Here is a 14,573-nt window from a genome sequence, read left to right on the forward strand (position 1 = left end):
TTTCACAAAACCTATCGTACGATCTAAAGGAATTAGATGATTAAATTAATCCGCTCGCGTATGCAGTATGGAAAGAAACGCACGTTCAATTTTTCTGCCTAACCTCTAACTGTACATAAAAAGTGCTAATGCGCAATAAATGAAAAAGGTCAATGAAAGAGTGACACTATCATGAATATTATGAATAACCCTAAGTATGCCATAGTAGATATATATCTGTCTACTTACAAAAGACTTACTTATACTTACTGTTCGATTATTCAAATATTTATTCTCTCCTTTCAAAAATAAATACTATATATCGATCTCTCTGCCCATACCTGTCACAAAGCTACAGAAAAAACATGGCGCGACATGTTTCATAACATTCTTTTTCTTGTATTTAAACAGTATTTAAACAGTAAGAGAAGAATGGAAGACTAAAGACAAAAGATTTATAGAAATTAAATTTGGAAACTCGCATAAAATAATGAACCACAATACAATCGATTAGCATGGCACGAAAATATTGCATCCTTGGTTATAATTGTATACTCTATACAATATTTCCTCATATTCATTTATTTCTATCCATCTTTCAACTTAAAGAAAGGCTTTCAACTTAGAAATTACAGAAATTATATAACCTATAGTCGTATAACAGTCATAGACACATTGTATACACCTGACAAACAAACGAATTTGCCTTAACCAAGACCGGTTATAAAACAATTACAACCAACAAAGATGTCGTTAACAAAAGACTGTCATCAAAAATGGGTACGGACTTACGTTAAAGATTCACTGATTACACCGAAATGGCAAAACTCGTTGCTAAATTAGGTGCGTGAACGTCAAGATCGAAATCGTTGAAAAGCTGGGAAACGAAAGAGAGGGCAACGTACGTTCGGTGCGTGGTCTTCTTCTAAAGCCATTCTCCAAGTAGAAAATCGTGGATGCGGACGTGTACACGAAATAAACACATAATAACAGGTATACGGTAAAGTGCGTGTGTACGTAGGTTAGGCACGAAAGTACGAAAGTAGGTACACCGTGGACGATATCAAACGGCGCTATCGGGGGATCGAGGCGTTCGGGCGATCTCGGCTTCTGCCGATGTCTCACGAAGTGGGCCGAAAGCAAAGCGCGCGGCAGACGGTCTTCGCGCGCCGAGCTATCTGGTTGGCACTCACGTCGAGTCGGGCACTTACATTCGAATTGACGTCGCACGTCTCTCGTTCTTGCCTCGTTTTATCCTCGTGATTCACACTGACCGCGCTCGCGCCAGTTTCGTCGCCGAGTTTTGTGCACCGTCCGGTTAGAACGCGCCGTTTAAATCGCCGACAGTTCGTTTTCTCAAAGGAAGTTTAGACAGTGCTTTTTTTTGTGATGTGCATGGAATTGACGAGCCACTTCAAGATGATGATCGTCTGGGTCTGCCTCATCGGCCTGTTGTGTTCTACGGCTGTTAAAGGTGCGACAATATCTGTACTTCCTTTCTGTATCTCTTCGGTTTTACGTAATTTTGTGAGATTGTAATTGCACGTCGCGACTATCGGAACAATATCATAGTGACGTATGTGTAACGGTTTTTTCTGCGACGACAGCGCACGATTCTCGCCGCCATTCCTTTCAATCGATCTATCGAACGGTTTGAAATCTCGTGTTAAAATGGCGTGCAAAAGGCGGGGATAATTCTTGTAGAAAGTATCGTGTTCACGTGGAGCGTACTACAAAATATACGAAATCGTACGATCAAACGCAGTAATTTTACGTCGTTATTACGGTAAGAAGTAAACAAAATCGATTGAGTTTCAAACTACTTCACAGAAAGGTCGTATAGCCTACGACGAAATATTATGGTGGATCAATGGGTGAATGTTGTGTAACGTTAACGATACCTCTATTGATCACGAGCGAAACCGTTCCTTGTTGAAATCATTGTCGGATTAGTCACCAAGACAGACTGGTGCCAGACTGACATTTGGTTTCATCGCATCGCCGTACTGATGTGATTAAACGAATTATAACTGGTCTGTAATGGTGAATTATTGCTGAGAAAGTTTGCAAAAGCAACGTCTAAACGTTCGTTGGCTCCTTTGCTCGGCTTAGTTGACCGGCACGATAATTTGTACGATCATTGTTAAGGTCAACCGATGGTCACCGAGATCACGGCCGTATCAATAGTAAAATAAGCGTGAATGAAGTCGGTATCGGGTTATTGAAATACGTAGCTTAGAAAGTCGAAAGTTATCGGGGTTCTCCTTCAAACGTTCTCCTTGAAAGGTTGGAAAACATAGTCATCTTTCTTGTAACTTCGACACTTTCATAGCTGATAACTTATCTCGGGATTATTTTCTAAAATAGATACGGAACGATTGTACTCTTTGGAAATAGAGGGAAGAGATTGGGAAATTGGAGATTCGAAGAAATTATTGAGCACTTATCTGAACGGGGAGAATGTTCCGTGTGAATTATTCTAGCGCGATAATGGAAGATTTATCATTGACGATACGCCACTTTACACATCCGTAATCTTCTTATGATAATAATATCAATTTTGTTATTTTACCTGTTTGAATGTTTTTATTATTACTTATAGATCTGATGTTTTCGTATCCGTATAATCAGGAATTATGGTACGGTGTTGTAACTAGTGGTCTGTAACGTAGATATTTTCTGTATTTTCTAGAATTACTATTATATATCTGCTGTGGTTTACAAAGCGCTTCGACGTTCCTTTTCAGTTTTCGTAACCTTGACGTTCGTTGCTATTTACTTTTCCATCCGTTCGTGCTCATTCAACTGCGATCGATACACGATAACTGCGTATAAAATATTCGCTTTGAAATCATCATGGTTGAAATTTTTTATTGTCCTCATTAAATATACGTGACGTAATCGCAACGAGTTTACCATGCTCTGAATCATTATAACGTCCAATGATCTCGAAACTGTGGAAACCGGTTATGCGGTTTCGACTTTCGATACGTATCGTAGAACGGGCTAAATTCGCAGAGGGAATTTCGATGTAAACTTTTCAATGGAAACTTTTGCTACTACGAAGAAGCTTGTTATCCTGGTTAGGACGCTGCGATGTTCAGGGTTAGGACATTTTCCCTTGATGGTTTATAAATTTTGTAGTGGTCGGATGGTATCTTGTTTGAATTCGATTACCATGCAAAATAGACCACCCTCGTCCGCTTTTCCCGCGGTTATATTATTTTTCTCGATGTCAGTATAAAGTAAAACGAAACAGATACTTTCCCTGGAAGTAGGTATAAAACGCAGCGAGAGTCTGGTATTTATCGATCTAGGGTTATGAATAACGCCCGGTATCAAGCACAACACCAGCTTTTGTTGTACATAGTAACAGAACGACTCGAATAGAAATAACTGTTTATTGCCAATTGAGTTCTTGCGATAGTTCTTGCTTATATATAGAATTCAAGGATATCGGTACGGTTATGACATCGTACTTAGCAATTATGAACAATTTTTCATTGAGTAATATCTTTATTCCGGCATTACTTTTTCTTTCTTCTCTCTTTCTCTGAAATTTCGCGTAGGTTCGCCGTTTTGAAGCTCTAGATTAAATCAGATAGTTGATAAAGTTAATAAAAGGAGAGAAAAGTGGATGAGGTGGAGAAACTCGTGTACTAATTAATACACTGTTATATCATAATTACTCTCTATAAACTTTATTACCGGTAAGAGCAGAAGACACGAGACGAAAGTTTCGTGTGATGAAGACGAAGTATTTGTTTAATACATCCGGTCACCACGACAACGACAGAGACGTGCTTGCCTGACAAAGAGCTTCCTCGCGACAGCCCTCGTAGAACAAAAACCGATCGAAAATTAACTACCTGACGCGTGGAAAGTCAAGGTGAAAATTATCGTCGGAGAATTACAATCTTGGCCACGTGCATGGCATCGTGGAACGCGTCGAGGGATACGCCTCGTATACACGGAAAGTTTAAGGTTACATTTACACGAAATGCCTTTCCCCCTATGCGACGCGAACTTAACTCGTGCTTACCTTGAGCTGTAAAGAAAGGTCGATGCAAATGATGTAATTGAAAATGCTAAAGATAGTTTCCCGCTCCTACAACGCTGCTCATATGAGATTCATATCTCGTTGAATCTCGGCTCATACATACAATCGATTTTGTTTCCTTTATTTTCCGATATCAGCTTTTCATATTCGAGTTAGACATTTTTTGCATAAAACGCTGATCATTAAGAAATCTCGTATCGTAGTTAAGTATCTGGTAATCTGAAATTCTGGAAGTCGCAAATGCCAGGATGCGAAATATTCCTTCTACGTTTTTTTTATCGCGATTCATCTGCAACACGACCACATCCTCTCGCCAGAAGAATGCATCTCGATTCTAAAGATTCGGTGAGTCAACGTTGATCGATGAGTACGAGTCATCGGTCCAAGGATAAGGTCCGGAGCATTTGTCTTTTACGCCGAACACGATACTGCCACACATTCAATGCGAATACACGGACTATACATATATATACAGGTCGTTTCAGGTTCTAGATAATCCAGTTTCGTAGCCCACGCATACCAATAGTAGACATAGTTAATGCACGACCTACAGTCGGTCAGAGACCCCATCAATCCTCCGGATAATTTCGACGAAAATTACCGAGTCAAAGAAGATTTTATCTAGGCAATCGGCCTACAAATTGAACAAGAGATAGAAACGTTACGATGTGTTATCAAAAATACAGCAAGTAGTAAATAAAAGTAGAGTTTTTTAAGAATTCGTGTTCGAGTAAAATTGGTATCTATATATTTTTAGTGGAAGTTGCAGTAGTTCAAAAGTAAGGTCATGAATGTATTATCGTACTAATAAATTCAAAAACAACTTTATCTAACATTTTAAAAGTATGATTATTATTGATAAGCTGATAACTTTTCCGGGGCAGCTGAAAAACTGATTCACTAGTGTAACGTATAGTCTGCTTCCTGATAACAAAGAATTTATCAGTTTAATTGATACCGTACATATAACTATCCCATTACATAGCGGAATTTATTTCAGAAGAACGTAGGGTGTCGTTCAGAGTAGAACAAATTGACGACCTAATTATGCTACGCTCCTGATGAAACTAGAGAGACTCTACGTACCACACATTCTTTTATGCTTATGACATATACAGTTTCTGTCACATAGACGTTCAATGTTATTTGATTTTTTAGTTTCTACAGATATTTCACTCGTTTATATTCTATTTCATTTACAAATGGAATACAAAACGATACACAGTAGAAAAATTTTAGCAATGATGTTACGTTTATTTCTTAATCTTTATGGCAGGTTTCTACGAAACAAACACTTTTACTTATGAAAGCGTCATTTTTTATCATTGATCCACGAGTGATTGAGCGAATGACAAAATTTAAATAAATCAATAAGTAAAATGATAGACAGATGCTTCGCCGTAGAATTTCGTAATTAGTGTCAATATGAATAGTAAATAGCAAAGGAAGTACGTAGCGAGCTTACCGATGATTCGCTTACTTCGCGGTAAAATGATTCATCTTATAGACACGTTTACGGAATCCTGACTTACGTATTACATTCGTAACACGGTAAGTCATTAAATATTTAGCCCATTTAACGACGACCCTACTTATCATAATCTCGATCATCGATATTCCCGAAACTTAACCGAAAAGCCTCGTTTCTTAACAACTAGTTATCGTTACTTACGAACATTTACATATCTTCCGACTGAAATGAAACAACTCGTTTCATCGATTTCATATCCATAATAATACCCATAGATTCTTCCATTATTACGGTGTTTTTATTTGCATAACCACCAAGCGATGGAACGGTACGTGGATTAACTATGGCTTGCGTAAAGGCACGTAACGTTTCGTCACAAGTACGACCTACTCTAACGGTCGTTGACACGGTTCTCTCCTTCGTCGAATCGTTCTCCCTCGACCAAATTAAACAAAGGACTCACGGGCCAAAGGGACTGCTATGTTACAGACGACCTACGTCGAAGGGTCAAAGCAGCCATAAAGATCCAACGGTCAAAGTCATACAGACCGAAAGTCATTTAGATGCGGCGGAAAGAAGGTGAAACGCCCCGTGAAGAAAAGTTACGTGGCAGGTGCGTTCCTCGTTTCTGTGTACGGACGTGCGTGATGTCCAACACACGTTCGCTCGACGTAGGTGCGAGTAGAGAACTATATATACGCCTATGACGACCAACAGGTTCTCCTTGAAACAGGTTTCGGTACCTATTTTCGGCCCTCCTTCGCTGTCTAAACTCCTCAAATTACGCTCAACCAAGCTACGATCGCTCTTTCTTTCCTGTAACCTTCCGTAGGGCGCGCAGGTCCCGCGCGTAATTAAAACGCGTGGATTATGGCATTTTTTTTCTTATGTATTATAACGCCGTTCGTAAGTACGTGCAGTCGGCCGTGGTTGGAGGTTGTTAGCTTCTGGATAATTTAGAGGGAATGGAGAAAATAGCTTTCGGAGTATCTTTGTCAAAACGGAATTGGTTACTAAATTATTTAATTAACTAATCGCGAGTGAGAGTACAGAACAGCTAATCGGTTGAAGTTCTTCGATCTGTTGGCAGATTCAGTTGGGTTAATTAAGTTTTCGCGATATTTTGACACAATAAACTTGTCTTCGATTGAAGGACGTTGACAGGGTTGCGCGCGATTACACACGCGTGTCTAAATACACGTCGTATTAAAATACATTATTCGAGCGATGGTTGTGTACGGTAGCGTCATAATAAAGGCATTTATATAGTTTGTATGAGTGCGCTGTTCAAGTGATGCATACAAGCGACGTATATGAGCACGTACACGAGTTTCCACGTACCTATGCACGCATATGCATAGCGAGGTGATCGTGTGCGGGCCTGTGCAGGCCTGTGCAGCGTATTTCATACAGTGTGATACGTGGTTGAGCGTTTTCTAAAGCGGTCAGGCCGTTAAGCTGCCACGAAAATACGTAGTGCCGTGTCGGACTGTGTACAGCTACGCATAATTAATGAAAATCGAGATTCAGGGTGATACGCATTAGTTCTGTACACGGTGGCGCTATTACCGTTGCTGGGTTAACGTTTATGGTTGACGATTTCAACGTAGATATCGTTTGATTGGAACGAACGAAGACCGTCACTCGGTGGAACGATGATTCATGCGAAAAAAACTTGTTCATTGTTGCAGATTTATCGAGCGGTATATTGCATTTAGCTACGAAAACCACAATATTCTAATATAACGAAGAATATCTTAGGTTGCAGTAAACCAAAAGTTATTTTCTCTGCTGTGAGTGGTATTATGTAAATCTTGAATACCACGCCTTTAAATGTACGTTATACTTATCGATACATAGTTATACCATGTACTTACTCTGTTTTAATGCAGTAAATGCGCTGTTCCACAATTCACCTACTTTTCAACCGATCGAAGTTAAATTTCAATTCCTGTTGATACGTAGTTTCGTGTACAATACACTTAGTGGACTCTGATTCTCCGGCGATACACCGTTCGTGGGTGGCAAATGGTTAGAACTAACGGAAGCAAATTAGCTGCTTAATCGATTTAAGTTCGTAGTAGTATGGCGGTCAAAGAACACCGGGCTAATTTAACAGCGTCAAACGTTACGCGCGAGCTCTGTTAATCGACGGACATTCGCGAAGGGCTTAATTGTACGTGGCTAAATAGATGAAAGGAGGATATTGACCCGATCCTAAAGAGCACATGGTCACGGAAAGGGACCTCGTAAAGTGCACGCGAACCAAATGATCGCAGTCTCTCGCAACTTTCCCTCCCAATAGTTACGCAATAGAAACCATTGTACGCAGCTCCGTTAGCTATCTGTTAAGTTCCTCGTTAGACCGATGAAACCTTTCTAAGTTTTACTATTTCCAGGAATTATTTTCGAGAGATCGCTCGACGTAGGTATCGATTTATTTAGTCGTTCATTAATTACAAAACAATGCTTTAACGCGGACAACACAAATCGTCAAAATCTTTTACCTTTCCCTCCTTTATATGAGATCAAGTATTTTATTTTCGATACGTTTTCTATGTAATTAAATAAGCTTTTTCTCTTTTTTCTAAACGATCTAATCACATCTTAGCTGTCAAATTGTAGATTCCACGAAAGAATATCAAGGCAATTATAACCGCAGTACGGTTTTCGCAATCGTGCCGAGTCGATTTTTCTCATAGCGAATGCAGTCGTGGACGCGAACCACGACACGACATAGGCAGGTTGCCAAGTTTTCCTTTGATCAGAGATTCGCGCGGTAGACCGTCTTGATTTTATGAAAGCCCAGCAAATCTTCTCAGTCAACGCTGACTCAGTTGCGATACCCATGCGAATACGCGTGATCATTATCTATATCCGATAATCTCATTAGTGGATTTTGTTCATGCGTACACGTCATTGATTTTTAATCGAATTTCCATCCGATTTCGCGCTTCTTACGCGGTCCAAACGACTATGCTACACATATGTACATAAAACGTTGTACAATTGTTAAAAAAGTAGTGAAAAGGCAAGAGATATATAGTTAGCGGTGTATTGAAGACGATAGCCGATGTTGGTTTGTATTTAATGGTATTTGTTGTAGGTAGTCCGTGTCGAAAATATATATCGGACGAGATAAATATCGGCCGTGGTATCTGAATTGCAAATGCAATTCGAAATCGGCGCTTTCTTTTTACAGCGTGTATGTACCTCGTTTTTCCCATTGATCGCGAGTTCGTTCGTAACGAGTCTTGTTCTGACTTCACATTTTCCGCGATAGCATCGCTTGTTTGAAATGCAATTAAATCAACGTAATCCGCGTGTCGTGTGCATCTACTACCGTTTTGAAAAATGCCGTAATTTGCGAGCAAAGAAGGAAGTGGCTTACACATGCAGACATGAAAAACGTGCGTCGTGTTCCGAAAAAAAATCAACGTCGAACCGCGGGTATGTGTCGTTATCTGAACATTGTACGCACGACTTGACAGGGTCTTTTATGCACGTCACTTCTCGAAAATGTGTAGAATAGAGGTATTTACCCAAGTAGACGTGCGTGCGTAGTATCATGTACACATGTTGCGTGTTAGTATAAACCATGTAACTGTTGCGGCTAGCGATAGATTTACTCGTGAATTCACGTGATTCGTGTACAGAACCTCTCTTACTCTTACGAAAATCGAGCCACGAGTTCGATCCGAGTTCTCCGCTAATGCTAGAAAATGCTAGTTCCGAGCGGCGTCCGTTTATATTGTGTAAATCTGCATGGGGACTCCGTAGGCCCTCGGCGCGTTTATCATCGTGGAATTTATTTTTCTTGGAACCAGGTCGAGGCCTATTGTTCCCTGGAAAACTTTCGAGCTCCGGCAAGCGGCGGCGTCGGCTGGCGCTCGTTGATGAACTGGTCCTCGCTTCGATAGTTCCTGCGTTACGCCCATAGTTTTCAATTGAATCTATTCACGTCAGCAATACCCACGGGTTGCACGAAATCTATTCTATAACCGGAGGAGAAGCAATAAGCAAGGTCGAACCACTGAGCGTATTTCTGACATTATTAACCAACGAAACGTATTGTTCAATTTCTAGTATGGCAATCGTAGTTAATCAAAAGGTCGACCGGTAGGAAAGAAAGCAAAAAGGAACAAAGAGGAAGAAATAATTACGCGAGGGCACCCGCAGAGAGCCACTGACTGTTAATTAATACGACCGAGTAATGGCCGCTAATCGTGTTTAATTCGACGTAGAATGTTAGCGGAATTTGCGTGAGCAATTCGTTCTCGTGTCTTGTCCGTTGTAAGAAGTCATAGAAGAGCCACGCGGTTATTCGAAAGACAAACACAAGCAAATATTTTTTAGTGACAAGGTTGCGTATATAAGTTACATACCCGGTATGTGGACGGGTTACGTGGACATCTACGTGCTACATACGTAGCCGATAAAGGCAACAGCATGCCTACAGATCGCTACACTATTATATTCTTCGAGACTAGACTTCACGGGAATTGGAATCGACCGTACCTCGTATATCAGTATCATTTTTCCGACAGAAAATCGATCAACCGGTTGCCGTTCTACGGAAAATCGCAAAATATGCCTGGCATAATTTAGAAGCTAACATACAGGGGAAGGATTGCCTCTACGGCCTGATACTGAAGTTTCTCTTACTATGATCGAACCTTTCTATTTATTTTGATTGGAGGGGTAAACGCGGAAATATGAATTCACGCACGAATATCGGTTCCACGTAATGGATCCATTCTATATGGAAACACGTGCATTTTTCATTTGATTCGTAATATCGTGTTCGGAATAAGACTGTATATTTTTATTGTTTTATTGCCATATATGTAGGCACTGGAAACGTCCGCGCTTAATAGAGTTGACATTGACATACGAGCGATCTCATTAGCAAGTACAAAGCTTCGTTGTCTTACTTAGGCAACGGGCCTTGTTATCGCGACTAGGTGAGAATCGATTCCGAGGTTTCGGTTCAGCAACCGCATTCCACGAATCGAAGACGGTGATTCTTATCACCTTAGTTGCATCTGATAAATTAGTGCCGTTACGTCGTTAGCCAGCTCTCGGCCGAAAAGCCAGAAAGTTTCTGCCAGTGGAGCGAAAAGAAGGCTGAAAGAAAAGGAGAAGTAGGAAGAACAACGGAGTATTGTCGCTTCTATGTCTGCTGGGACGAGCAAGGTGGATCTCCCCGTGCCACGCCACGATGAAAGTCGTGACTCGACTCTTTCTTCCACTCTGATACTTCCTCGTTTGGCGCTGCGACGAAACCTCGATGAGACTCGGTTTAGAACTTACCATCTTTCTTTTCAAACGGACATAATTGCCTTTTCTTGTTTCGCGATTCAATGCTCTTTCGACGTACTTGAACGAATTTCCTTATACTTTCTTTATCGTTATCTTCTGATCGACGTTCTATTTATACAATAGAAAGGTACGACCAACGTTTTTATTTCCTTTCATGAAACGTATCGATTCGCGTATGCGAATCAGAGCAGTGAATTTCGTGTTCTTGTTTTAAATAATTCGATCAAAGAAGAACGACGCCAAGTTATTCTAGTTTGTATTTGTATTTTCTTACCCATGAGTGTGACTTTATATTTCTTAGTTTACTATGAAATATAAGCATACTGTATTTCATGGAACAGATAAAATGTCCGCAATCGTCGCACAATCGCCAATTCCGCTAATTGAAACAGCATGGAGCAATTTTTACGATCGTATACGGTGTAATTTACATTTGAGAATTCCTGTTTTCGCAAAGTAAGTACACACAAGCGCACCGTGCAATTGCGTTTTCATTCACCTTCGTTATAGATTGCAATTATGCTAATTAATGTCGTTTGTTATTACATGGCATAGATCATGATTTATAATATCGCACGCATTTGTACCATGACCGAAAAGATATGGTCGTAATTAGCAAAAATCCTGGCAACCGCGAATCAATCCCGATGAATATTAAATTTTGTAATTATCCGAGTACTTTATTATGCAATTAGAAACGGAGGACAACAAAGCAATCAATTGACGATGCGAATATTTGCGAGTATCGCATATTGCATAACTTACAGCTAGAATTTTCCACGCTGTTGATTTGATGTCATGGCAAGTCTCCGCGCGTCGCAACATCTTTGTAATTTCTGTCGGGAGAGACAGCGGGAAAATTGAAACGAAAATTGATCGCGTCGTTCCATTATTCGATGATACTTCTTATTTTTCGTTCTTCGTTCGTGCAAAACTCTCTGCGCGGGTTCGATGTAATTTCTTCGCGAGTCTTCCTACCCTTGATTCGTCGTCGTTTTTCAATTTCTTCTTCGATACAGCAGATCGCATTATTCTCGTTAATCTACGCTTCGCGTGTTGGAATTACGTGCTCGTACATCCAATAATTTCTTACACTTGAAGCGTTTTACAATTTCAACGGTTTTGCGAAGCAATAAAAATTGTTTCTCGATATACAGATGGATTTCCGTATCGTTCCCTTGCCGCTCGAATGCGTTTCTACACCGGATGTGCGTTCCGTGAGCAAAATTACCGACGGCTCGCGCGTTCCATCACGAATCAGTTGTTCCCAAGGTTCATCAAATGTCGATGCTCGTATGCACAACTGTCGGAGCTTAAATATCGTCACGAATTTTCGTTAGAAAAAATGTCTCGCGTGTCTGATATGTATTTTAATAAGTTACGTAACCTCTGTGTCGTACGAAGAAACGTTCCTTCGATCGTAATCCTTCAAACGTCGGTTCGAGAAGGGTTTTCGAGGGATAAAGGTAATTGAAACGAGTCGAAAGATGTCGAGAGATGCAGTATAGAGGTATACGCCTATATGTCGATCCGCGATTTCGACTTGCAAAGATACTCCTTCCTTCTTCAGACGCTAATAAAGTCTTCTGCGTCTCCCCTGTGCCCAAAAGCTGGTGAATTTCCATCCCCCGAGCCATTCTTCTTCCACCAATGTTCCTTTCCATCGCTTTGCTTCTCTTCCCTTTCCTCTTGCCTTTCTCTCCACCTTCCTTCCTTCTCTGTTGTTCCACGTGTCTCTCTCGCTCTCATCGAACCATCCATTGCGATCATAGATCTGCATCGTCGACGGTGGAGACGGTGTGCTGCTCGTAATTACCCCATCGCTAGTGCACTCCAGAGGCCACTAGCCTACCACACTGATCGGACACTTTCACACCGAGACGCACAGGGACACAGGGCAAACCTGAACGTAGGCGACGGTGTCTGTAGTACACATAATGCGGGCCATCTCCTAACGGAGATCTATGAGAGAATCCTGGTCAATTACCTACTCCATTCGAACCGCCGAATCCACCGGCTGGAAGATTTAAGTGGTTGTTGGGGATATCGATGTGTAAGACGGTGGATGAAGTTTAAGCGCACCAAGCCGGATGAACGATGCACTGACACTGACAAATGTCGAAATGCTCGAGGTCTGTGCAGTTCGTCGAATCCCCGAGATATGTACGAGGGAGCAATTACGAATTGTCGCCAATCGAAGCAGGAAGGCTAAACCGTTCTTCAACTATCGATCGGTTAATAAGTTCTCTGTTTTATTAGATTCCACTATATCTTATGCCACGTGCACCGTAATCTATTTTATTCGTCATTGATATTCCCGAGACGAGGCACGGAACGGTGCGAACGACCAGAGAGAAATGGCAGGGTCCTTTCCTTTTATTACGGACATTATATCGAGGTCTCCGGCCCACCGACGATATTTGCCCTAAGTTGATCCTAACGAGTAACGGACCCTCGTTTCGGCCTCGATGAAACTAAAGAACGAACAAAGCGACGTAGTAGGAGGGGGCGCACTTTTACCAGTGATCGTTATACTTCCTGGAACCTTCGCGAAGGTACCAGCAAGGAAACCCAGTCGACGAGTTCAAGGCTGCCTATAGAGTTCAACGATCCTTGAAGTAAGGTCCACTCTTTGCGAGGAATCAGACAGTTTGAGAATCATTAACTATTTACGAGAGACAGTACGGCGTCAGGGGAAATATGTAGTGCGTGTTGGGGTTATTAAGTTAACTGCTATTTCTTTCGCATCTACGCGAAGCTACGAACGATATACCTTTTCAGAATTACCGATGATTCCCTATTATTGTTTCATGGTTTTCTAATGACTTTTGTGTGGAAGTTTCTCAGAATGTCTATTGTTAATTGTACCTCGACCCTTAGTGCATCGTAAGTAGGCGCATATAATGGTAGATCTAAGATAATTGACATTCCACGACGCATCCTCGAGAAAGGCGCTTAATTTTGTCGATTGAGATGTTAATTAACGCGACGAGTGACTAATCGTCCAAATACGGTATAATTCTAATATGTCATGAGTCGAAGCAGCGAGAGAGAGAGAGAGAGAGAGAGAGAGTAAAGAGTTTTTATTATGGTCAGCTTGGAAGCTCTACATATAGTACATGGCGTTGTTCGGTAACCAACGTGCTCCAGAGACTTCGGTCCCGAGATACGAAAGGATTCGAAGCGATGTTGCATCGAACGTAACATTGTGTTCTTGCAGCCGTCTCAGTTCGTGTGGGTTTACGTGAATCGGACGTAAAGAGAGAAAGAGAGGGGCAAGAAGAGAAAGAGAGAAGCGGTTGGCCAGGAAAGACCGGTCGAACAGGTTTCTTGGGTCGAGTAGGCGAAAGCCTCTACTCCGTTAGCCTCTTTCTTTGCTCGACACTGGCTGGACTTTTGAGAGAACCTCGGACACCTCCGCTCTCTGTATCCACGAATACTCACTGGGAATCGTCGAGAATATACCGTACAACGTGACTGCGATGTTTACAGCTGACAATAATGAATCCTACCCGTAAAATAAGATAAGAATACACGCAGGAGTATTTCCGAGGTACCAGTTAAAATATCGATCGTTACATCGTAAAATAATAACAACCGGCTAGCGGTTGTCCGCCAGTAGTAGCAATTTTATCGTTTGAACTCCACGTTTGCTTCGGTTCGAACAGCGAACATAACATGACTGCTGTTTCCGTCTCATCGAGATTTTTGCGAAGTTATCTGTATCGTGTACGTTGTACG

The 14,573-nt window shown here is 41.3% G+C and overlaps 1 protein-coding gene across 3 annotated transcripts in view; it reads left to right on the top strand.

The window, feature by feature from the left end:
* The first annotated feature begins 1,122 nt into the window (after positions 1 to 1,122).
* Fas3 (fasciclin 3) overlaps positions 1,123 to 14,573 on the top strand; it is a 344,259-nt gene continuing 330,808 nt past the window's right edge. For all 3 annotated transcript variants that reach the window (XM_069123752.1, XM_069123753.1, XM_069123754.1), the window contains exon 1: positions 1,123 to 1,453. In XM_069123752.1, the coding sequence (XP_068979853.1) occupies positions 1,369 to 1,453 (85 nt within the window). In that variant the 5' untranslated portion in view covers positions 1,123 to 1,368. The remainder of the gene's footprint in view (positions 1,454 to 14,573) is intronic.

Source organism: Bombus flavifrons, chromosome 11, assembly GCF_040668555.2.
Source record: "Bombus flavifrons isolate JBK064 chromosome 11, iyBomFlav1_principal, whole genome shotgun sequence".
NCBI lineage: Eukaryota > Metazoa > Arthropoda > Insecta > Hymenoptera > Apidae > Bombus > Bombus flavifrons.